This window comes from Populus trichocarpa, chromosome 18, assembly GCF_000002775.5.
Source record: "Populus trichocarpa isolate Nisqually-1 chromosome 18, P.trichocarpa_v4.1, whole genome shotgun sequence".
Lineage (NCBI taxonomy): Eukaryota > Viridiplantae > Streptophyta > Magnoliopsida > Malpighiales > Salicaceae > Populus > Populus trichocarpa.
The window spans coordinates 14,934,657-14,956,118 of record NC_037302.2 but is presented as its reverse complement, the minus strand read 5'-3'; the positions used below and the strand labels follow the sequence as shown (position 1 = coordinate 14,956,118).

At 36.4% G+C, this 21,462-nt stretch overlaps 1 protein-coding gene across 2 annotated transcripts in view; it reads right to left on the bottom strand.

Moving 5' to 3' along the window:
* LOC18101669 (receptor-like protein 56) overlaps nucleotides 1-19,499 on the bottom strand; it is a 31,132-nt gene extending 11,633 nt beyond the window's left edge. The window contains exons 1-8 of one of the 2 annotated variants that reach the window (XM_006379925.3): nucleotides 19,127-19,499; nucleotides 18,550-18,705; nucleotides 18,346-18,414; nucleotides 18,104-18,250; nucleotides 17,876-18,016; nucleotides 17,178-17,327; nucleotides 16,446-16,595; nucleotides 14,780-16,353 (exon numbers count right to left, since the gene is read on the bottom strand). In XM_006379925.3, coding sequence (XP_006379987.3) covers nucleotides 14,780-16,353; nucleotides 16,446-16,595; nucleotides 17,178-17,327; nucleotides 17,876-18,016; nucleotides 18,104-18,250; nucleotides 18,346-18,414; nucleotides 18,550-18,705; nucleotides 19,127-19,469 — 2,730 coding nt within the window. In that variant the 5' untranslated portion in view covers nucleotides 19,470-19,499. The remainder of the gene's footprint in view (nucleotides 1-14,779; nucleotides 16,354-16,445; nucleotides 16,596-17,177; nucleotides 17,328-17,875; nucleotides 18,017-18,103; nucleotides 18,251-18,345; nucleotides 18,415-18,549; nucleotides 18,706-19,126) is intronic. The other variant, XM_052448841.1, reaches the window with a different exon arrangement.
* Between the last annotated feature and the right edge of the window lie 1,963 nt (nucleotides 19,500-21,462).

The following is a 21,462-nucleotide window of genomic DNA, read 5'->3' as shown; positions in this document are numbered from 1 at the left end:
TGGGGATCAAAAACTTGATGGACGAGTTGTTAGATAGGTTGTGAGAACATCAAGGTCCAAAGAAGAAGAGGAATTCTTTATGGGGCACAGTCACAGACATATCTAGAGAAGATACAGATTTGAGTTGAAACTTGTTAATTGATCTTAAAAAGATATAGAGACCCAGAATTAAGGCAAAGATAGATATTTTAGAGAAGGTGGTGCTCAAGGGTTTTAAGGGAGTTTTCCCCGGAAAACAAAAGTCCATAAACAACTTTTCCAATGAGCTAAAATTCTCAATTAATTAATTAATTAATTATAGACTGGGTTAACTTTGACACGATCTAAGCTTTTTTTCTAATAAAAAAATATTATTAAAATCTATATTTTTTTTTTACATTGAAAACATATGTGACTTGTAGCGTAGTGCGGGCTACAAAACTATTATTTTCACTATTAGAGACAAGTAATAACTTGTTAAATCTTTTAAAAAAACACTAGATGGAGGTGCATCTTTAAAGTTGTTAAAATAAGAAATTTACTTTCGATTAATATACAATCTAACCAATTGATACAATAGATTATAATAAATTTAGAGTAGAAGTTCTAAATAAGGTGACTGTAAATTAGCGGTACAAGTCGTTCTTCCAATATGCTACTTCCCTTCAACCAAGGATATTATTCATTAACTTAATTATTATAATTCAAAGTAGATTGTTTCCTTCCAAACGTGTTCTTGCTTGTCATCCTTTATTAATTTTAGAATAAAATTGCCAACATATTAGTTTTTTGTTTTTATGATCACTTAATACCTTCAAATTAGTTTTCAAGTTTTGAGATTAAGTTCATAGATCTATTCTTACCACAAGATTAAAAATGATTTTATATTTAATTAAAATAAATAAATAAATTAGTAATATAGATATGATATTCTTTCTTAACCAATTACCACAACGACAGAACGACCTAGCCCTACCATGTTGAAACAATGCCTACCCAAATAACTCAAGCCCAAACAATGACATGAATTGGGTAAGCAATGTCTCCTTTCTTTTTTATAACAAATATTATTGGGATTCAGATGAAACAAGAAGAAGATCAAATCTTTATAAACTAAGATAAATTTGTAAAGGTGATTCTCAAGAAGTTTAAAATGAAGAATTGTACAAAAATAAATACATAAAATCTTTGTAAGCTAAGATAAATTTATAAAAGAGATTCTCAAGAAGTTCAAAATGAAGAATTGTACAAAAATAAATACTTCAATTGAGTGTGGAGTGAAGATGTACTCAAGCAATGATGAAGGGAAGAAGATAAACTCTACAACATTAATCAAAAGCCTAGTTGAGAGTTTGAGATATTTAACATGTATTCGTCTGGATATTTTTTTTAGAGTAGGACTTATGAGTAGGTTTATGGAAATACCAACTATGACTCACTTCAAAGCTTTAAAGTGAATTCTTCGATATATCGATTATACTATTGATTTTGGCTTATTTTATGAATATTCTAATAGCTTTGATTTTGTAGGCTATAGTGATATTGATTGAGTTAGAGATATGAATGATAGAAAGAGTAATGCTATGGGTTTTGTTTTCTACATTGGAGACATCATTCACATGGAATTCAAGTAAGTAATCTATAGTCACTTTGTTAATATGTGAAGCTGAATATGTAGTTAATACATCATGTGTTTATCATTTCATATAGCTAAAACGATTATTGAAAGAATTGTGAATGTCACAAAAAAAGCCTTTATATGGACAGCCGTCAAAACATCTAAACCACATCAACTACAAAGCAGCTTACCTCAAGTAAGGTGTGCTAGGGGTGCTAATACCTTTTTTAGCAACAACCAGTCCCTTACCCTCGAATCTCTGACAATACCAATAAACCTGAGTTTTCCTAGCAACCCTGAACCAAACAACTAGCTAGATGGCGACTCCTAATCGACCCCGATATTGCGCGTACATGTGCAACACTAGGGAAGAAGTAGATGTTGATGAGGTCAAGTTAAACACTGTTCTTGCAGTTAAGGCTGGTGAAGTTATACCAATTGATGGAGTTGTTGATGGTAACTGTGAAGTGGATGAGAAAACTTTAACTGGAGGGTCATTTCCCGTTACCAAACAAGTGGATTCCGTAGTGTGGGTTGGAACTGTTAACTTAAATGGTGTCAATAGTTCTCTCTGACACTCTATGAATTGTTTTTGAATGCATTTTGGCTTTGGTGGTAATGGGGTGTTAGAACTACTGCTTTAGCTGAAGACTGTGTGGCGGCTAAAATGGCAAAGCTTGTGGAAGAAGCTCGAAACAGCAAGTCTAAAACTCGAAGATTCATAGACAAATTCGCTCAGTACTATACTCCAGGTTAGGCATACTGCAGTCCAATTACTCATCCAGTTTTATAGGCTTTCACTGAAGTAGGGTACCGAGAACGAGTATTTGGACAGTCCTTCACATCATTCTTTTAGAATGAATCGTCAGCTCCATTGCTAGACAATCCTTCCTTTCATTTTGTGGGAAAGTTTTCATTTTAGTTCATTGTTCAGATTTGCAGCGGTGATATTCATGCCGGCTGGCGTAGCACTGATTCCAGTAGCATTACGAGTTCATAACCGTGATCACTGGTTTTACTTAGCACTGATTGTTTTAGTCAGTGCATGTCCATGTGCTCTTATCCTGTCTACACCAGTTGCAACTTTTTGTGCACTTACAAGGGTTTCAATTAAAATAATTAAAAGTTAAATAGCTAAGTAAAGAATGAATTAATTAAATTGAAAACTAAAAATTGTTTTGTAAATGGCAACAGGGTTTCAATTGCAATTGATCTAGGAGAAAAATTAAAATAGCCTTTTCAGGTGAAAACAACGCCGTTTCAACGCAAACTATTCATCTCCTTCATCCCACCGATTCAGCAGAAACGGCAGTAGATCATGGTCACGTCTCTATCCAGTATCTCTCCTCCACAATGTGCCCCTAACAGTCCAGTAATGGGCATTTTTTTTTCTCAAGCATGACAGGACCGTGCTAATCTCCACACTATCCCGGGAGAGATGAAGGGGCATTCTCTTGCCCTATAAAGACCACAACACACAGAGACGAAGAGGCATGGGGGAAAAAACAGAGACATAAAGAAGACACAGAGACTTGTGACCTTCCTCCAGCAAAAGGGAACTTCAACTTCCCCTCACCGTAGGTTGTTGATCCAACCAACCAAATACAAACCCAGAGAAACCAGGACGAATAGAGAAAGGCCACGAAAAAGGGGAGAACCACAGACAGATAATACAAAAAAAAAAAAAACACAGACGAAATGAACAAACACAGATAATACAGAGAGATACCAAGAGGAACAAGAACAGAGAGAGACAGAGGGAACAAGAGAAGGCAAAAAAAAAAAAAAAAAAGAGAGAGAAAACAAGCAGAGAAAAGCAAGAACAGAGGTGAAGTGAACGAAAAACAGAAGTAGAGGGGAAGAAAGTAACATTGGTTAGCCAGCCCTCCATCACCATCGTCTTCGTCTTTAAGTAGCAGCTCCAGGTAAGTCTTTCTTTCTCTTTCCCCCGCTTTGCAGCTTCAATTCTTAATAATAATTGGAATAATAATAACAAACATGGATTGAGGACCATAAGGAGCAGCAAACGAAAGGCTTTTCAGAATCTAGAAGGTGACAGACCAGTAACGGTGGCTGTGGATTATTAGAATGGCAACAAGAAGAATTATAATCTGGACTGGTTCAAAATTAAGAGTCAAAGATGTTAATTACCTCAATGTCTAGGATTCAAAGCTTTCCAGAATCCACACACCAATTCAAAGATCTAACAAACCATCTTCATTTGCATCCATACTTCCAATAGCTCTTTCCACTCAATAAACGAATTTCATACAAAACTTTAACTATAGCAATCTGAAAATGGAAATATATAAAGTTAAGCGTGAAAAATGTTTCCCAAGACTTCATTACAAGATAAAAAAAAAGTAATGTCAACTGAGAAAGCTCCACAAGAACAGGCAAGATGACACAGTACCTGAAACACTAGATTTTGGTACATGTAGTCACCTTGTGAATAATACATTTAAGTAACTTGACATTCTTGATGCAAAGAGATCAAGCCATCCAAACTTCATGTCAGAGACATTGCTATCCTGGTTTCTGTCCCCCAAATGACAGCTGTAAATATAAAGGAAAGCTCAGTAGTTGAAGAGATGGTACATTGTTTCATAGCAATTATTGCCATGAAAATATTCATGAATAAAAACAGTAGAACACAATCACGATGCACTACATACAGAATAATCTCTGAAAGTGAAGTTGCCATACCAATTACTCATCAATCATGATGTGAATGTGTTACTTACCTCTTGAGGTTACCAACTTCTGGGCTGTATTTTTCTCTCATTCATTGACAATTGCATGACTAGGATTTGACCACCATTCTCAATATTTTATGAAACCTTTGGATAATTTTGGTGGGACTGCATCTTTAATTTTCTCCACATTATAGGATATACATTCTTCCTGCGTCTTCTTTCAAAGTCACATGCATGGAAAACAAATTTTTTTTATGAAGTCCCCGTGGTGTATAAATGTTGTTTCTTTGACACCAAATAGACTTGTTAGGATGTTGATACGGAGACCTTGTCATGTGCTTGAAGTGATATTTGTGATTTCAGGCAAGTGCTCTTATTTCTTAGATGACAGAGGAGAGATATGCTGTTTTCCAGCAAATTAAGCAACTTCAGCAAGAACTGGTAAGGTGCTTAGTATGTGAATATATCATGTAAGCTTAATTGCTGAAATTCTTTTAGGACAACCTTGCCTTTAGATCAGTTGTGACTTCAAGAAATATTAGGTACCAAGAAAAGAAAAATACAAAGACAAATCCATATTCTGTGATGAATTCAGTACAGGAAGATCCAACCTCAACTTCCAAACCCAAAAAAAACCTCATCAAACCCTAACTGAAAAGCTTTTATCTCTGATAAAACAAGGCAAATCGAAAAACCTACTAAAACAAATCCACACACAATGCTTATGATTTTTGTGTTGAATTGTATTACAAGTTGAAGTCTTTAGGCCTAAAAGGAAATAATTTCACATTCCCTTTTTTGTTTATAGCGTGAAGGAATGTTTGGGGTTTGGTTCATGGAAAGATTGGTCATTGTCTGGTGTTTAAGGCTGGTTTGGATGGTGATGAGCATGTGAATCATTCTTTGACTACAATGGACGCAAGTTGTGGTGAAATGGGGTTTGCACGGAAGGTGTTTGATGAAATGGGTGACAGAGACTTGGTGTCGTGGAATTCGATGATTTCTGGGTATTCTAAGATGGGTTTTGCTAAAGAGGCAATTGGGTTGTTTATGGAAATGAGGGAGGAGGGGTTTGAGCCAGATGAGATGACGTTGGTGAATGTTCTTGGGGCGTGTGGGGATTTGGGTTTGGGGAGATGGGTGGAGGGGCTTGTTTTGGAGAAGAAGATGGAGGTAAATTCGTATGTGGGGTCTGCCTTGATTGTCATGTATGGTAAGTGTGGGGATTTGATATGTGTGAGGAGGGTCTTTGATTCAATGCCAAACAAGGATGTTGTCACTTGGAATGCCATTATCACATGGTAATTAGATCGGTTTTATACTTTGTAATTGTCACATATAGTAGAATTGTGTTTATTTCTGTTCCTTTAAACTAACTTGAAATTTGAATTCTTCCTAATTAATCAGCTATGAAATAAAAACCACACAAATATATGAAATTTGTAAATGCGTTTCAAGTTAATATGATTTTTTTTTTGTTCAACTATCACTTCATATGTGTGCACATAATGGAGCTTCCAATGAAGCAATTGTACTATTCAACGGAATGAGAGAGGCAGGTCCTAATCCAGATAAAGTCACAATGATTGAAGTATTGTCTGCATGTTCCACAATAGGGGCCCTTGATTTGGGGAAATGGGTTGAGACACATGCATCAGAAAGAGGTTTCCAGCACGATGTCTACGTTGCGAGTGAATTAATTGATATGCATGCAAAATGTGGGAGCTTGGATGATGCACTCAGGGTTTTTGAGAGTATGCCTCATAAAAATGAGGTCTCATGGAATGCCATGATTTCTGCTCTTGCTTTCCATGGGCAGGCCCTGGAAGCATTATCATTATTCAGACGCATGTCAAAGGATAATGGCACTGTTCAGCCTAATGACATCACTTTCATAGGAGTGTTGGTGGGAGAAACCACTTGTGGTGGTTTTGAAACACTCGGAGGGGATAAAACACACTGTTGTTTTATTTCAAGAAACAAATAGCTTACAAACACAAAGAAGCTTACAATACACACCATTTCTCTTTCTCTCTAGTGTTTCTCTCTATTATCTCCCACACACAATAACATAAGCTTAGCTAGCTATTTATACACGATTCAAAACAAGAAAATTCAACCTTCAAGTGTGAAGGCGGCTGGCGGCTGTGGCGGCAAACAACTGGTGGCTGGTGGCTGGCGGCTGGGCGGTTGGTGGCTGGGCGGTGACAGCTGGTGGCTGCCTTCCTTGACCTTCTAGATTGATTGAGTTTAATACAACAAATCTCCCCTTTAAACTCAATCGAGGGATGTCATGCCAAGCATGAACTTCATTCTGATAAGTGTTTCCCTCTTCGATGACTTTGTATTTTTGCACTTCTTCTTTTGCATTCTTCTTTGTCTTATAGACCCATTTGACACCTATTGCTTTCTTGCTTTCTGGTGGATAAGTCAGCTTCCAGGTATCATTCTTTTCAATGGCATGCATTTCTTCATCCATTGCTTCTATCTTCTCTTCTGTGATAGCTTTGTTGAAGCCAAGTGGGTCATTCTCTGCAAAGAAACAAAATAGAGTTGTATCTTCGATGACTTGCGTGGCATCGTACAACTCGTCAAGATTTCTCATCCTTCTTGGTCCTTCTGACGATGAGGATGCTGATGGTGGTGTTGATGATGATGCTCCTGGTGTGTTCCTCCTGTTGAATACAGGGAATCTGTGTACCGGACTTTGTGGTTCAGCTGCTGGCATAATCACCGGACTTTGTGGTTCAGCTGCTGGCACAATCGGTTCTTCGACAAGTACTATTGGTACTTCTTCACCTTCAAGGATCAAATCAATGTTGATCCATTTGACTGCTTCTTGATCATCATTCCATTCCCAAGATTTATCTTCTTCAAAGATAACATCTCTACTCATAATCACCTTCTTCGTGATGGGATTGTACAGCTTGTATCCCATTCTTCTTTCACCATATCCGACAAAGATGCATTTCTCGCTTTTATCATCGAGCTTTCTCCTTCTTGCATCTGGGATCTTTGCATATGCCACACAACCAAAGACTCGTAGATGAGTAACACTTGGTTTGTGACCACTCCATGCTTCTTCTGGAGTGACTCCTTGCAAACTTCTGGTTGGGCAGCGATTCAGTAGATACACTGCACATGATACAGCTTCAGCCCAGTATTGCTTGGGCAACTTCTTTGCTTTGAGCAGACTTCTTGCCATGTCAAGAATCGTGCGATTCTTCCTTTCAGCTACACCATTCAGCTGTGGTGTATAAGCTGGTGTTGTCTGATGTCTGATGCCTTGTTGTGTACAATAGGCTTCAAAGTCATTTGCTGTATATTCTCCACCTTGATCAGATCTCACTGTTCTGATCATGTAGCCACTTTGCTTCTCCATAATTGCTTTAAAATCTTTAAAACAATTGAATACTTCTGACTTCCTCTTCAGAACGTATATCCACGTCCTTCTACTAAAATCATCAATAAAAGTGAGGAAGTACCTATTTTGTCCAGTCGACATAGGTGTTATTGGGCCACACACATCTGTGTGTACTAACTCCAGTGGCCTCTTTGCTTTCCAGTTGACTTCTTTGGCAAAACTGGATCTGTGATGTTTGCTGAGGACACAACTCTCACAGACTTCATCTGGATTGTTGTAACCCATTTTTGGGTCCCCACAAAATATATATAAAAATATATAGCCAAAGGAGGTTAGAAAAATAACAGGAGGCAGAAGCGCTCAGAAAATGGTTGGAAAATTGGTCAATGAGGTTAAAAATACAAAGATTGGATTTTTGACAGTATATTCTTGAAGGAGGAAAAACCTGTTGAGAAGGAAAATTTGAATTTTTAGGAGAAAAGCCCAAATTTGGATGTTTATGGACTTAATTGGATTTTTAAATGAATTTATAGGAGATTTGATTGTAAGTAAAATTGATTTTTAAGTCTATTTGGGCTTTAATTAGAAGAAATTTAAGTTCTGGGGCCAAAATATATTTTTTAGGAATTTATTAGGTCAAATCAGGGGCCTAATTGCATAAATATTGAAGTTTAAGGGCCAATTGGGGACTTAATTGAGAAAATCTGAAACCAGGGACCAAATTGAAAGAGGCGCGTAAATGGAGGGGCTGGAATTAATTGATTCAGGGGCCTAATTGAAGAAATTGGAAGTTTTTGATCAATTAAGGGCTCAATTGCATAAATCAGAGGCCAAGGACTAAAGTGAAAAACGCGGCCAACAAGAGGGGCGGAGACCGAAATTGGCAGGGATGCAATTGAAGGAAAAAAAGATGATTAAGGGCTGATTTGGAATTTGGCGTGTTTTGGCGCCACATTCAAATGAAACGGCGCGTTTTCTCCAAAACGACGCCGTTTCATACATTCAAAAAAAAAGAAAAGAAAGAGCAGAACGGTGTCGTTTTGAACGACACTGTTCATCTTCTTCCCCCGATCACGCAGCGGGGAAGAAGGAAAAAGGGTTGCTTTAATTTGAATTTTTTGCCGGCCACTCTCTCGCCTGGAGCCCACCGACCGGACACAATGGCCGACCACCCACCGCGCACCTGCCAGAAAGCCGGGGAGGGGGGCCGAACCTTGGCAGTCGCGCCAATGGCCGACCAGCCGGCTGCTCCCCATGAGAACAGTACAAAGCCACGCCCTTGGCTTTATAAATAGGACCCTAAGAACGCTGGGAGACAGGGGAGAACGGACGGAGAAAAAAACGAGAAAAACAGAGGAGAGAGGAGGAGAACGGAAAAAACCAAAAGAGAGAGAAAGGGGAGAGGAAGAAGAGAGAACCGAAAGAAAGGAAAACAGGGGGAAAGAAAACTAAGGAAGAAGAAGAAGAAGGAAGGAAACAGAGGAGAAGGAAAGAGGAAGAATCCCTCTCTCCGCCGCTTGAGACAGCAGCGCCGCTGCTTGGAGCCGCCGCCAGTAAGCAGCGACACCACTACCGGCCTCCACCACAGCACCGCCCGAAACGCAGCAAGCCACCGCCTCCGCCTCCGCGCCAGGTAACTTTTCTTCCCCCTCATTCTCGCGTTGTTTTTCCTTTTCCTTCTCTGCATGCAGAACGAGTAGCGTTCTGCATGCAGGGGTGGGGGGAAAATAATTCCCCCCCCCCGCCCGTTTTGGCTTGGGCCAGGCGGATCCTGGCCCAGCCCTGTCTTCTGGGCCGGGTCTGGTCCGGAAGAGAATTTTTAGTTTTTTTGGGCCGAGATCGGCCCAATCCATTTTGGGCCGAAATCGGCCCATCCCTTTTGGGCCTGAGTCCGGCCCAGTCGGTTGGGCCGGACCAGCCCAACCCATTTTATTTAATATTATATATATTATATTTTGTATTATTTATATATATATATATATATATGAAAAAATTATAAAAATTATAAAAAAATTATAAAAAATATATGTGATTTTGTTGTAATTTTATTACTGTATTTTGATTAATATCGGTTGGTATTTTTATACTGTAAAGATACAAAATCCGGTATTAAAATACCCGGTTTTCATCGAAACATCAAAGATTTTCAAAATAAAAAATGTCTTTTGCTTTCAAAAATTTTCTAAAAATATCTTTGAAAATATTGTTGATTTTTCTGCATTTGTTTTATCAAAGTGAATTAATATTTGGTTGTATTTTTATACCGCAAGGATACAAACCCAGTATTAAAATACCCGATTTGCGTCAAAACGTACCAAAATACATATTTAAAAAAATGTTTTGTTTTAAAATACGGCCTAGTCTCTCCAACATATATATATAAATATTATAACATCATATTTTCACACAACAAAGGAAATTTCAAAAAAACAATATATGTATTAGCATGCATTTTGGCTTTAATAACCAGTTTATTCAAGCCATGAGAACTAGGCCAATATTTCAAAAATTCTAACAAAATCTTTTTATCCTCTTTTAGTATTTGGGATTAAGAATTTATATGTAAAATGTATTCCTGATGTTAAAAATATGATTTTTTACATAGACGTTAGAACGGTTAGGTTTTTTTTTTTACCCGATAAGATAAGGACCTCCTTATTGAGGAGGACTTTTCTTGAACCATGGACGGACCAACAACTAGGAAACACAACGAAAACACCTTAAATTTTATCAGACAATAAAACGATGCAGCTTACCTTAGGTATGGCGTATTTGGGGTGCTAATACCTTCCCTTTACGCAACCAGTCCCCGTACCCGATCTCTGAGACCAGTTAGGGTTCCTAGTGACCAAAATACTAGGTGGCGACTCCCACACCATTTTTCACTGCTAAGAGACAACGAATTCCTTGTCTCCCTACATTGACCAGATATATATCCCCCCATTACATTACATGCGAGGGTGGACGATCGCCGCGACGTCGCGCATCGTGCGACATGGATGATCAATGTGAGGCATACCTTTGACCATCTTCTTGCTTGCTAGCATCTTCAAGCTCGTGAAATTCAGATGTCCAAGCCTCAGGTGCCAGAGCCATTCTTCACTGTTGGTGATGGCACTCAAACACTTTGCTGCATCATACTGGATGTTCAAAGGAAACATCCTATTCTTGGACATTTTCACATAGGCAATTAATCTCCAATTATTGTCTCTAATTGTCAGATGACAATTCTTCGAGTAAAAAGTATAACCTCTCTCCATAAGTTGACTTAAGCTGATCAGGTTCTGCTTTATGGCTGGGACATAATAGACATTGGCGATGTAGCTGGAATCGTCGTTCTTCAACTTAATTGGGATGTTGCCTTTACCTTTGAATGGAACCTTTGTGGTATCTCCAAAAGTAACTAGACCTTGCTTGGTCTCATCTAGATCACTAAATAACTCTCGGTAGCCGCACATGTGATTGCTGGCTCCAGTATCTAGATACCATATATTTTCCTGTTTCTCGCCAAGTTCTTGTTGGACAAGAAATGCAGCTTCTTCTCTGTCATCCTTCTCTGCATAGTTGGCTTGCTCACGTATCTCCAACGGAGCTTTCCTTCTGCATTCAGTGCTATAGTGCCCAAATTGATTGCAACTATAACATTGGATATTCCTCTTGTCACGGTTATTGTAACCGCCTCCTCTTCCTCTAGGAGTGAATGCTTGTTGTCCTCGACCTCCTCTGGTGGTGTTTCTCCCACCTCTTCCTCTAAAGCTTGTATTCCAAGATCCTCTTCCTTGGAATTGCTGAAATCCTCCTCTGGATTGTTGACTTCTTGCTTGAGTGGTATACCCACTTGTTGAAGTCTCCCCTTGCTCATATCTGTCTTTGAGCGACAACTTTGTTTGTAAGGCATGCTCGATGGCCTTATCTCCATTTCGCTTTACAATCTTCTGCTCATGAGCTTGCAAAGAACTCATAAGTTCATCCACTGTCAACTTGTCCACTTCCTTGGACTCTTCAATGGCGACAACAACAAAATCAAATTTTGGATCTAGGGATCTCAAAATTTTCTCAGTAATTCGAGAATCGACGATGGCTTCTCCATTTCTCCTCATCTGATTGACTATCACCATAATCCTTGTGTGATAATCAGAAATAGATTATGAGGACTTCATTTGCAATAACTCAAATTCACCTCGCAAAGATTGAAGACGAATCTTCTTGATTCTGTCAGCACCTTTGTATTTTTGTTGGGAGAGCCTCCCATATATCATGTGATGTTTCAGCGGAAGCAATGATCTCGAATGTGTCTTCATCAAGACCTTGATAGATGATCGTCTTTGCTTTGTTGTCTTTCTTTCTGTTGACTTTCAAGGCTTGCTTCTGTGCCTCTTGTAAAGCATCTTCTTCTTCTTTGGACTCTGGTTCATCATAACCATAGTGTACAATCTCCAAACACTCTTGTGAACCAAGGAATGCCTTTAATCTGATGCACCAACTATCATAGTTGTCTTTCGTCAGCTTCGGGATGAGTGTTTGTGTACTTTCTGTAGTCATTTTGCTCTTTGAATGACTATATCTCCTTCTGGGAGACGTATTTGACCAAACGGACACTGTAGATCGATCCGGAATGGTTCAAATAGTAGGGAACCGGTCCGACTTTGTAAACATCGAGTCAGAAAATGGGTGAACCGGTCTAAAAACCAATTCTGTACGGCGGGCGGTTCGCTGGGTTGAACCGGGAATATTCTGTGGAATATTCTATCGGCTCGGCTGCGGCTAACGAGCGGCTCGGCTTGAAAAGGGAATATTCTCGGGAATATTCTTCAGCGCGGCTGGAGGCTCGGCTAACGGCTCAGCTGGGCTCGGCTTAAACGGCTCAAATATGGCGCGCGTGGACGGCACTCGTCTTCAACCTCTGGGCGCGTCGGCTGCGCGTGGTCAAACAGTGCAGAATCTTCAGGTGGCGCGTGTGGGCTACCGCTGGCTCCGATGACGCTGATTCTTGCACCAGTGAGTTCGTATGGATGAGCTCTACACTGTAGAATGATCAAAACGTGTTTTTGACAACTTTGAAAATTCAGATATCTCCCAAAACACTTCTGTTTTCTGACGAACGGGGCTCTGATACCAATTGTTGGTGGGAGAAACCACTGGTGGTGGCTTTGAAACACTCGGAGGGGATAAAACACACTGTTTTATTTCAAGAAACAAAAGCTTACAAACACAAAAAGCTTAATACACGCCCTCTCTCTTTCTCTCTAGTGTTTCTCTCTATTATCTCCCACACAAAATAACATAAGCTTAGCTAGCTATTTATACACGATTCAAAACAAGAAAATTCAACCTTCAAGTGTGAAGGCGGCTGGCGGCTGTGGCGGCAAACAGCTGGTGGCTGGCGGCTGGGCGGTTGGTGGCTGGGCGGTGACAGCTGGTGGCTGCCTTCCTTGACCTTCTAGATTGATTGAGTTTAATACAACAAGGAGTACTTTCTGCATGTGTGCATGCCGGATTGGTTGATGAAGGCCGCCAATTGTTTGAATCAATGAAATTGTCATTTGGATTGGTCCCAAAAGTCAAGCATTATTCTTGCATGGTTGATCTTTGTGCGCGAGCAGGACTTCTGAACGAAGCTTGGGACTTAATCAAGAAGATGCCTGGAAAACAATATGAAATTGTGTTGGGGTCATTGCTTGGTGCCTGTCAGAGGCGTAGAAATGCAGATGTTGGTGAAAGGGTCATTCAATTGTTTCCAGAGATGCAATTATCTCATCTAAGATATATGCAAATATGAGAAGGTGGGATGATTCTGCAAAGATGACGCAGTGTGGTGTCTCTAAAACCCCTGGCTGTAGCTGGATTGACGTTGGAGCTCGTGCTCATGAATTTCATGCTGGTGGCAGCTTACATCATCATTCGGAGAACATATACCAATTGCTGAATGAGGAGATGAAGAGAGAAGGTTACATTCCAAATATCGGTTGCATATAGAGGTGGAAAAGTTGAAAACTTGGTGGCCTCTTTCAGCCATTGAGCAGTGCATTCGGAGGGATTGTATCTTCTGGTTGATGACTACAGCCAAAATGTTTAATGGTATGTTGTGTTCTTAAGCAAGTGGAGGTAATTAAAGATTCTAACAAGAGACTTAACTTTATTTTCATGTATTCTTTCACCGGATATTTGTCCATGTCTAATTGGATCTATTATTCTTGTAATTCTCATTTTATAGTTTTTTTTTAGAGGAAGTTTAATTTTTTTCTTTTTACCTCCAGGTGAAAGCTAATGATATCAAATACAAGGTTTTCTAGTTTTCTGTACATCACTTTTGGAACATCTGATACCTAGTCTAAGCGTAATCAAATGACTTTAATCAAGCATTGCAGTATATGCTGGATGTTTGAGATTAGAGTATTCAGAAGTGGAGATGAATTGTTATGTGGAATCTCGAGACTGCTTTGATTCATTAATTTGCTCAGTACCGGGGGGCCATCCATTTCAAGTGGGGAGTGCCATATGGGCAAGGGTCAGCCCAGAAGGGATTCGTTCTCGACATTACCCTTTGATATTAACTGGGAAACTCAATCTAAGACAGCTCAATACTCTCAGTTACTGAAGTTGTAGATCAAGCAAATTATCTAAGTGCTCACAAGCTTATATACAATCAGTGAAATAAATTTGAATTGATATTTGTGTTGTAATGTATTCCCTTTAATATTACATATTTTTGGATATTTGTGTTGTAAATTTGAATTGATCATCAGTAAAAAAATCAAGTAATAATGTAATATACAAGGGAAGTAAAAACTCATGGAATTGAAAAGTCCTGCTGTATAAAAACCCACAAAACCGAATGGAATTGTATAAATTAATACAACATCGCTTGAGCTTGCCTTTAAACTTGTTTAAATCTTAAAACTAGAATACACAACGATGCACCAAGTCTTGGTACCATCAAGGCTATGAAAATCCAAATTTGGATAAAATGGGAAGATTGTCTACAAGAAAATAATAGCAATTGTTGATGCTCACCTCAATAAAGTGAAACCAAGCTCGTCGCCAATATAAATTTATACGCAGAACTGCACTTATCACCAGCAGCACCATGATGTATGCAACCCCAAAGCTCACATAGAAAACCTCCACATCCATGAAGCCACCATTATCTTCATTGTTCGTTGAAGTTGGCGTTGGTGATGGTGGCATAGCCGCACCACATATTTTGGGTAGCGGTTCTCCACAAAGAAAAGGGTTGTCCTTGTAGCAGCTCTCCTCAAACGTGGCAAACTGTGCAACCCTCGCAGGAGTCTTACCAGACAAATTATTGTGAGCCACACTAAAAACTTCTAGAGAAAATAGTTCAATAAGTCGAGGTGGGATTTCTCCATCCAGTTTGTTGTAGGAAAGATCCAAGCTCTCTATTTCCTTTAAGTTAGAAAATGTTGGTGGAATTGGTCCGGTCAAATTGTTGTGCGAAAGGTTCAATACCTTGATCATACTGAGGTTTCCAATTTCAGGAGGAATCTGTCCTGTGAAATTGTTGCATGAGAAATCAATTCCTATGAAGTACCAAATAATGTTGCCTCTATAAGAAAGGGATACATTCTTCGTTGTAAACTCGAAGGATTGTTGTGATGAGGACAGAGAATCATAGTAAGTGTTTTCTACTGGGAAATTATAAGTAGATATCATCCAAGAGAGGATGTTACCAGAAAGGTGGTTGTGAGAAAGATCAATTAGGGTTAATTGGTCTAACCTGTATAAATGAATTGGGATTTCACCTTCAAGATTGTTATAACTCAAGAGTAAAAATCTCAAGTTAGATAGCCTGTCAATCCATTCTGGAATTCTACCAGTTAAATCATTATGGGAAAGATCTAATGCGAATATCTCAGAGGAGTCATGAAATGCCATTGCGATTGGCCCTTGCAAGTTATTTCTAGACAAATAAATAAATTTCAATTTTGAGGAAGAACCGAATCTAGGTGGTAAAAGACCAGAGAAATTGTTCCTTGATAAGTCCAAGAATTCAAGAGAAGACATATTCCCTATCCATCCAGGGATCTGCCCTTGCAAACTGTTGTTGGACACGTCTAACACTTTCAGCAAGCTAATGTTACCCAATGAGAAAGGAATGCTTCCATTGAAACCATTTTCAGACATAAATAAAACTTCTAACCCTGGCAAACGAGCTCCGATTTCTGAAGGGATTTGGCCTTGGAAGTGATTCATGGATATACTCAGGAATGACAAATTCACATGAGAATTATCTGGCAACAAGAATGGACCCAAAAGAGAACAGTTTTCTAAATGAAGTTCTTGTAGGTATGTGTTGTTCTCAATCAACCAATTTGGAAACTCTCCCTTTATTTGGATGTTTGTAAGATCCAAAGATTGCAGGTTGAACTGATGGTAAAGGAATTTGGGAAATGCACCACCTTGTCCAATACCGCTCAAATAGAGGGACTCTAACTGGAACTTTGGGCTCAGATTATGATCATCTTCTTCTGCGAATATTTCATTACCTGAACCATAAAAAGACTTGAGTTTTGAAAGGTTGTATAATGGGCTCAATGACATAGGAATCTTCAAGTGATTGTAAGAGAGAGAGAGTTGTTGAAGGGAAGTCAAATTTGGCAAACATGAAGGCAAGACACCACTAAGATCATTGTCACCCATATCTAGCTCCTGGAGATGATTTAAGTCACATAGGCCTGGTCACATTATAATTTAGAGAAAATTAAAACTTTGAGTGTCTAATGGAAAATATATAACCTAGAGAGAGAATAAGAGTGATCAACCTTACCTTGGGTTGTAGGTATTTGGCCATTTAGACTGCAACCCTCCAATATCAATGTTTTAAGAGAGGTCATCGTTCCGATGGCTTGGAAGATGCTATTATTGAGAGCAGTGTTACTCAAATCCAAGTATTCCAAGTTCTTGAGATCAAGAAAGTCTGTCACGATCAATTAAACAAGAAATTATATTAGCGTAGAAGGAATTAAAATTAGAAATAATTCATTACTTATTAATCATGGCTAAAAAAATAAAAAACATCAGGTAAGTGTAGAAATTATATTGTCCAATTAATAGAAGGTTTTTTTTATATGTCTGACCCAAAAAAAGAAATACACCATTGTTAATTTATTCTTCTCCTAAAAATAGCACACTCTATATATGAATTTATATTGTTATTTATGTTATCATTTTAATTACATTACACTGAAATGGTGTTGAGAGAGGGGCAAAATTAAAGTGAAATATTTTTCATATTAAATGGATGGTAGAATTTTAAAATATAAAGATTTCAATTGAGTTAATTTCTAAATTTGAGATTTAATTGTCTCTCCAAGACTTGTTTAGTAGGTTGCGAAAACATAAAAGAGAAATTATATACATACATAACTCTTCAAGATGATTTAAGTTACATAAGCTTAATCACATTATAGTTTAGAAAAAAAATAAAACTTTGAGTGTCTAATAGAAAATACATAACCTAGAGAGAGAGAGAGAATAAGAGTCATCAACCTAACCTTACCTTGTGTTGTAGGTATTTGGCCATTTAGACTGCAACCCTCCAATTTCAATGTTTTAAGAGAGGTCATCGTTCCGATGGCTTGGAAGATACTATTATTGAGAGTATTGTAACTCAAATCCAAGTATTCCAACTTCTTGAGATCAAGGAAGCCTTCCAGATCAATTAAACAAGAAATTATATTAGCGTAGAAGGAATTAAAATTATAAATAATTCATTACTTATTAATCATGGCTAAAAAAAACTAAAAATATAAGTTAAGTGTAGAAATTGTACTGTCCATTTAAGAGAAGGATTTTTTATGCATCTAACCCAAAAAATAAAAATACACCATTGTTAATTTATTCTTCTCCTAAAAATAGCACTCTCTATGTATGAAGTTACCTTTTCATTAAAGAAATTATTTTTTTATGTTATCATTTTATTTACATTGCACTGAAATAGTGTTGAGAAAGAGAGAGGAGGGGCAAAATTAAATTGAAATATTATTTATATTAAATGGATGATAGAATTTTAAAATAATAAAGATTTCAATTGAGTTAGTTTCTAAATTTGAGATTTAATTGTCTCTCCAAGACTTGTTTTGTAGGTTGCTAAAACATAAAAGAAGAAATCTATACAGACACCTAATTGTAGCAGGTACAGAGAGAAATAAAATGATCAATGATAAGTAATAGTGGAGTTGAAATTTGTTAATTTACCTCCAGACGGTACAGTGCCATTAAGTTCTTGCAATGAAAGATTTTTTAGAGAAGACAGTGCTCCAAGACTTTGAAGGGAGTGTTCATCTAGAGAACAACCGTCCAGATACAACATTTTCAAGGAGCTCAAATTTTGCAACTCTGTTTTGTTCAAAAGTAGCAAATTGTATTTTTCAATTAAACCCAAATATATAAACATCACTATATATAATATAATTTATGACTTACCGTCACCTAATATTCTTCCTCTAAAATCGTTGAATCCCAGATAAAGTGTTGTGAGGTTTGGGAATGCTTCTAATGATTGCAGTAACTGGAAGCTACTTCCATAGGTTGTGATACTATATAGGGATAGAGTCCTCAACTTGCTTGGACCTGCAAGTTAGTTAGGGAAGAAACAAGAATAATTAATATTATCTTCATGATGCTACCAGCCAGTTAGGTAATGTGAATGTGTTACTAATTATTACCTCTTGAGGCTACCAACTTGCTAATATTATTGTTGTCCAGTCTCAATTCCTCCAAGCCGCTCAAAGATTCTTGATATTTATATAAAAAAATAAATTAATACAATACTCATTAATTGTGTTTTTTGAAATTAAATTTAATAGATATATAATTGTGTTAATTAAATTTAATATTTATAAAAATAATAGTGTATAAAAAAAACTAACCTTTCAAATCTATTAACCCCTCAAGTCTATTATAATCTAAATATAGTGATTTGAGAGATGGAAGCCCCTCTACAAATGATAGAATACTGTTATTGAAGCTATTAGATTCCAAGTCAAGGATCTCCAAATTGCTCAATTTCTGTAACTCATAACCACCTATATAAACAAATAAATAAATAAATAAATAAAGACTTCATGTAAAGAATAATAATAAAAAAGATATTATTGGAGTAACTGAATTATTATTGATGAAGAGGCATGTAATTGGTACGATGAATTCATGTAAAGAGGTTGAAAGAAATTAAGATTATAATTTACTACTTGTCCATTGCTTCCATGATCACTGGCTTAGTGTTCGTTATGAATATGCATTTACATGTAAAGCTGCATTTCACCCTCAATGAGAACCAAAATGATTATATTAATAATGTAAGGAATTAAACAAATTACTCCTTTTTACTAAATATGCTTTCTATTTTCTTCCAAAATGATAGTACTAATTAAACAACACCTTATTTCATTAATTCTAAAAATACAAAAGTAATATAAATATTTTGTAATACTTAAGAGAGCAAACCTTTGTTCTCAACCCAACCAGCTATACGATTATTCCACAAGTAGAGAACGTTGAGTTGTTGGAAAGGAAGGAACAAGGAGGCATTTAGGTACCAATCTCCCAGGTCCTCATTCCTTACGCCCCAAAGATCGAGTACGGTGACTCGACCTGTACTGCTGTTGCAGACAATACTTTCCCAATCACAACAGTGGGCGTGGGCTATTCTCCAGGAGGGAAGGGAGGTGCCGTTGGGATAGTTAAGAGAATCTTTGAGGTGCAACAGAGCGATCCTCTCTTCCTCCAAGCAACCAAGAGGCACCCATCCTTGCAGCGAAACCATCAGAATTACTAAAACCAACAACATCTTAATATCAAAAGATAAACGGTGATCAATATTTGTTATAGAGGACAGCTAGCGAGGAGGTTCGGGCTTTTATAGAGGACTTTACGGACCCACCCCGTGGAAAAAAACTGACTTTCTTAAGCAAAATAAATTTTTTTTAAAAAATCTGAAAAAAAATCTCAGTAATTTTAAAAAATATCTTTATGAAAAACACACTTAGCAGCCACATAAGTTAGAAGCTTCATTTCTTAAACTAAAAGATTGTTTACGAATAAATTTAAAATCATGTTTTTTGTTAAATAATGTTTTTGTTTCAAATTATCTTTTATATATATTTTTTTATCGTTATGATATATTGATATTAAAATTAATTTTAAAAAAATATTTTAAAAACAACTTTTTTTATTTTATTTTAATACATAATTCATAATCTGAATTCATTCATTTAACATTTTTGTTCAATATATATAATCTCTTTGTTTTTTTTATAATACTTTTAATCTGAATATCTTAAAAGAAACATGACAAGTTTTTTTTAAAAAAAACACTACTGATCACTTCTTTAAATATTAGTTATTGTTGATGAATGAGAATTAAGTGAATAGAATTTTAGGATTTCTAGAAGAATTAATTCTCTCAAATTTTGTCATATTTTCTGTTTTATTTTTATTAAGTTTTCTTTTCTTTCTTACTTTTTAATATTTTTTGGATGAGAATGAAATATTTTATATAAAATTTAAAAACAACTCTGAGATTTATTCATATATATATATATATATATATATATATATATATATATATATATATATATATATATATATATTGTGTGACTCTTTACTTATATAAACGGATGAAACATGGAAATTATAGTACTTTCTTTTTATAATACTTTTAATCTGAATATCTTTTAGAAAAAAATGCATGCTGGAAAATGGAAATGTTCTCTCGGACCCACCTCATGGGGAAAAAATGCACGATGGCACCATCCAACGGGCCCATCTTGAAGAAAAATGGATGATGGAAATGGTCTAACGGACCCAACTCATGGAAGAAATGCATGATGGAAATGTTCTGCCGGACCCAACTCATGAAAAAAATGCATGATGGCAATAATCTAACGGACCCATCTCGTGGAAAAGAAGAAGAAGCAGGATGGCATAGGACGGCAGTGTCCTCTTCATTACATTTGTTTTCATTTTGATACTACCATGTTTGTTTTACGTTTGAATATTATTTTTTAAAAAAATAAATTTTTTATTTTAAATTATTTATTTAAATATTTTTATATCATTTTAATATGTTGATGTCAAAAATATTTTTTAAAAAATAAAAAAATATATTATTTTAATACATTTCCAAACGAAAAACACTTTAAAAACCAATAATTACCACACTTCCAAACACCCTTAAGTATTGCTCGCGTTGATTTTTTTTTCTTATCAAGACTTTACTATTCATTCTTTTGTATATTATTATAAATGAACTATTTAAAAAATTATGTTTTTTAATTTGTTTCTCAATTTGTTTTTGACAATTTAGTTCTAATTAAACTCAATTGATTTTAATTTTTTATAAAAAGATAGAATTGAAACAAGAAGGGAAACACATCAAATATGAGTGCAATGCTATAATTTTGTAAATGATGCATTTTGGTTTTTAAATTTTAAAAATCATGTAAATTATACTATTCTAGTATTTTAATATTTTTTAATTTAATTTTAATATAAAAAATTTATTTTTATTATTTTTTAATTTCTAGTTTACAAAGGAGAGAAAAATCATCCAATTCTAACGAGCCCAACTCTGGTTAAAAATGGAGTAAAAAATGCATGATGGCAGAGGACGGCAATGTACTCTTCATCACAATTCCTTTCGTTTTCGTTTTGATATTATTAAGTATTGCTTGCGTGGATTTTTTTACTCCGCAAGGCCTCACTGTTTTCTCGAATAATATTGAGGATAGATTATATAAAATTTTATATTTTTTAATTTAATTTTCAAATTTAATTTTTGA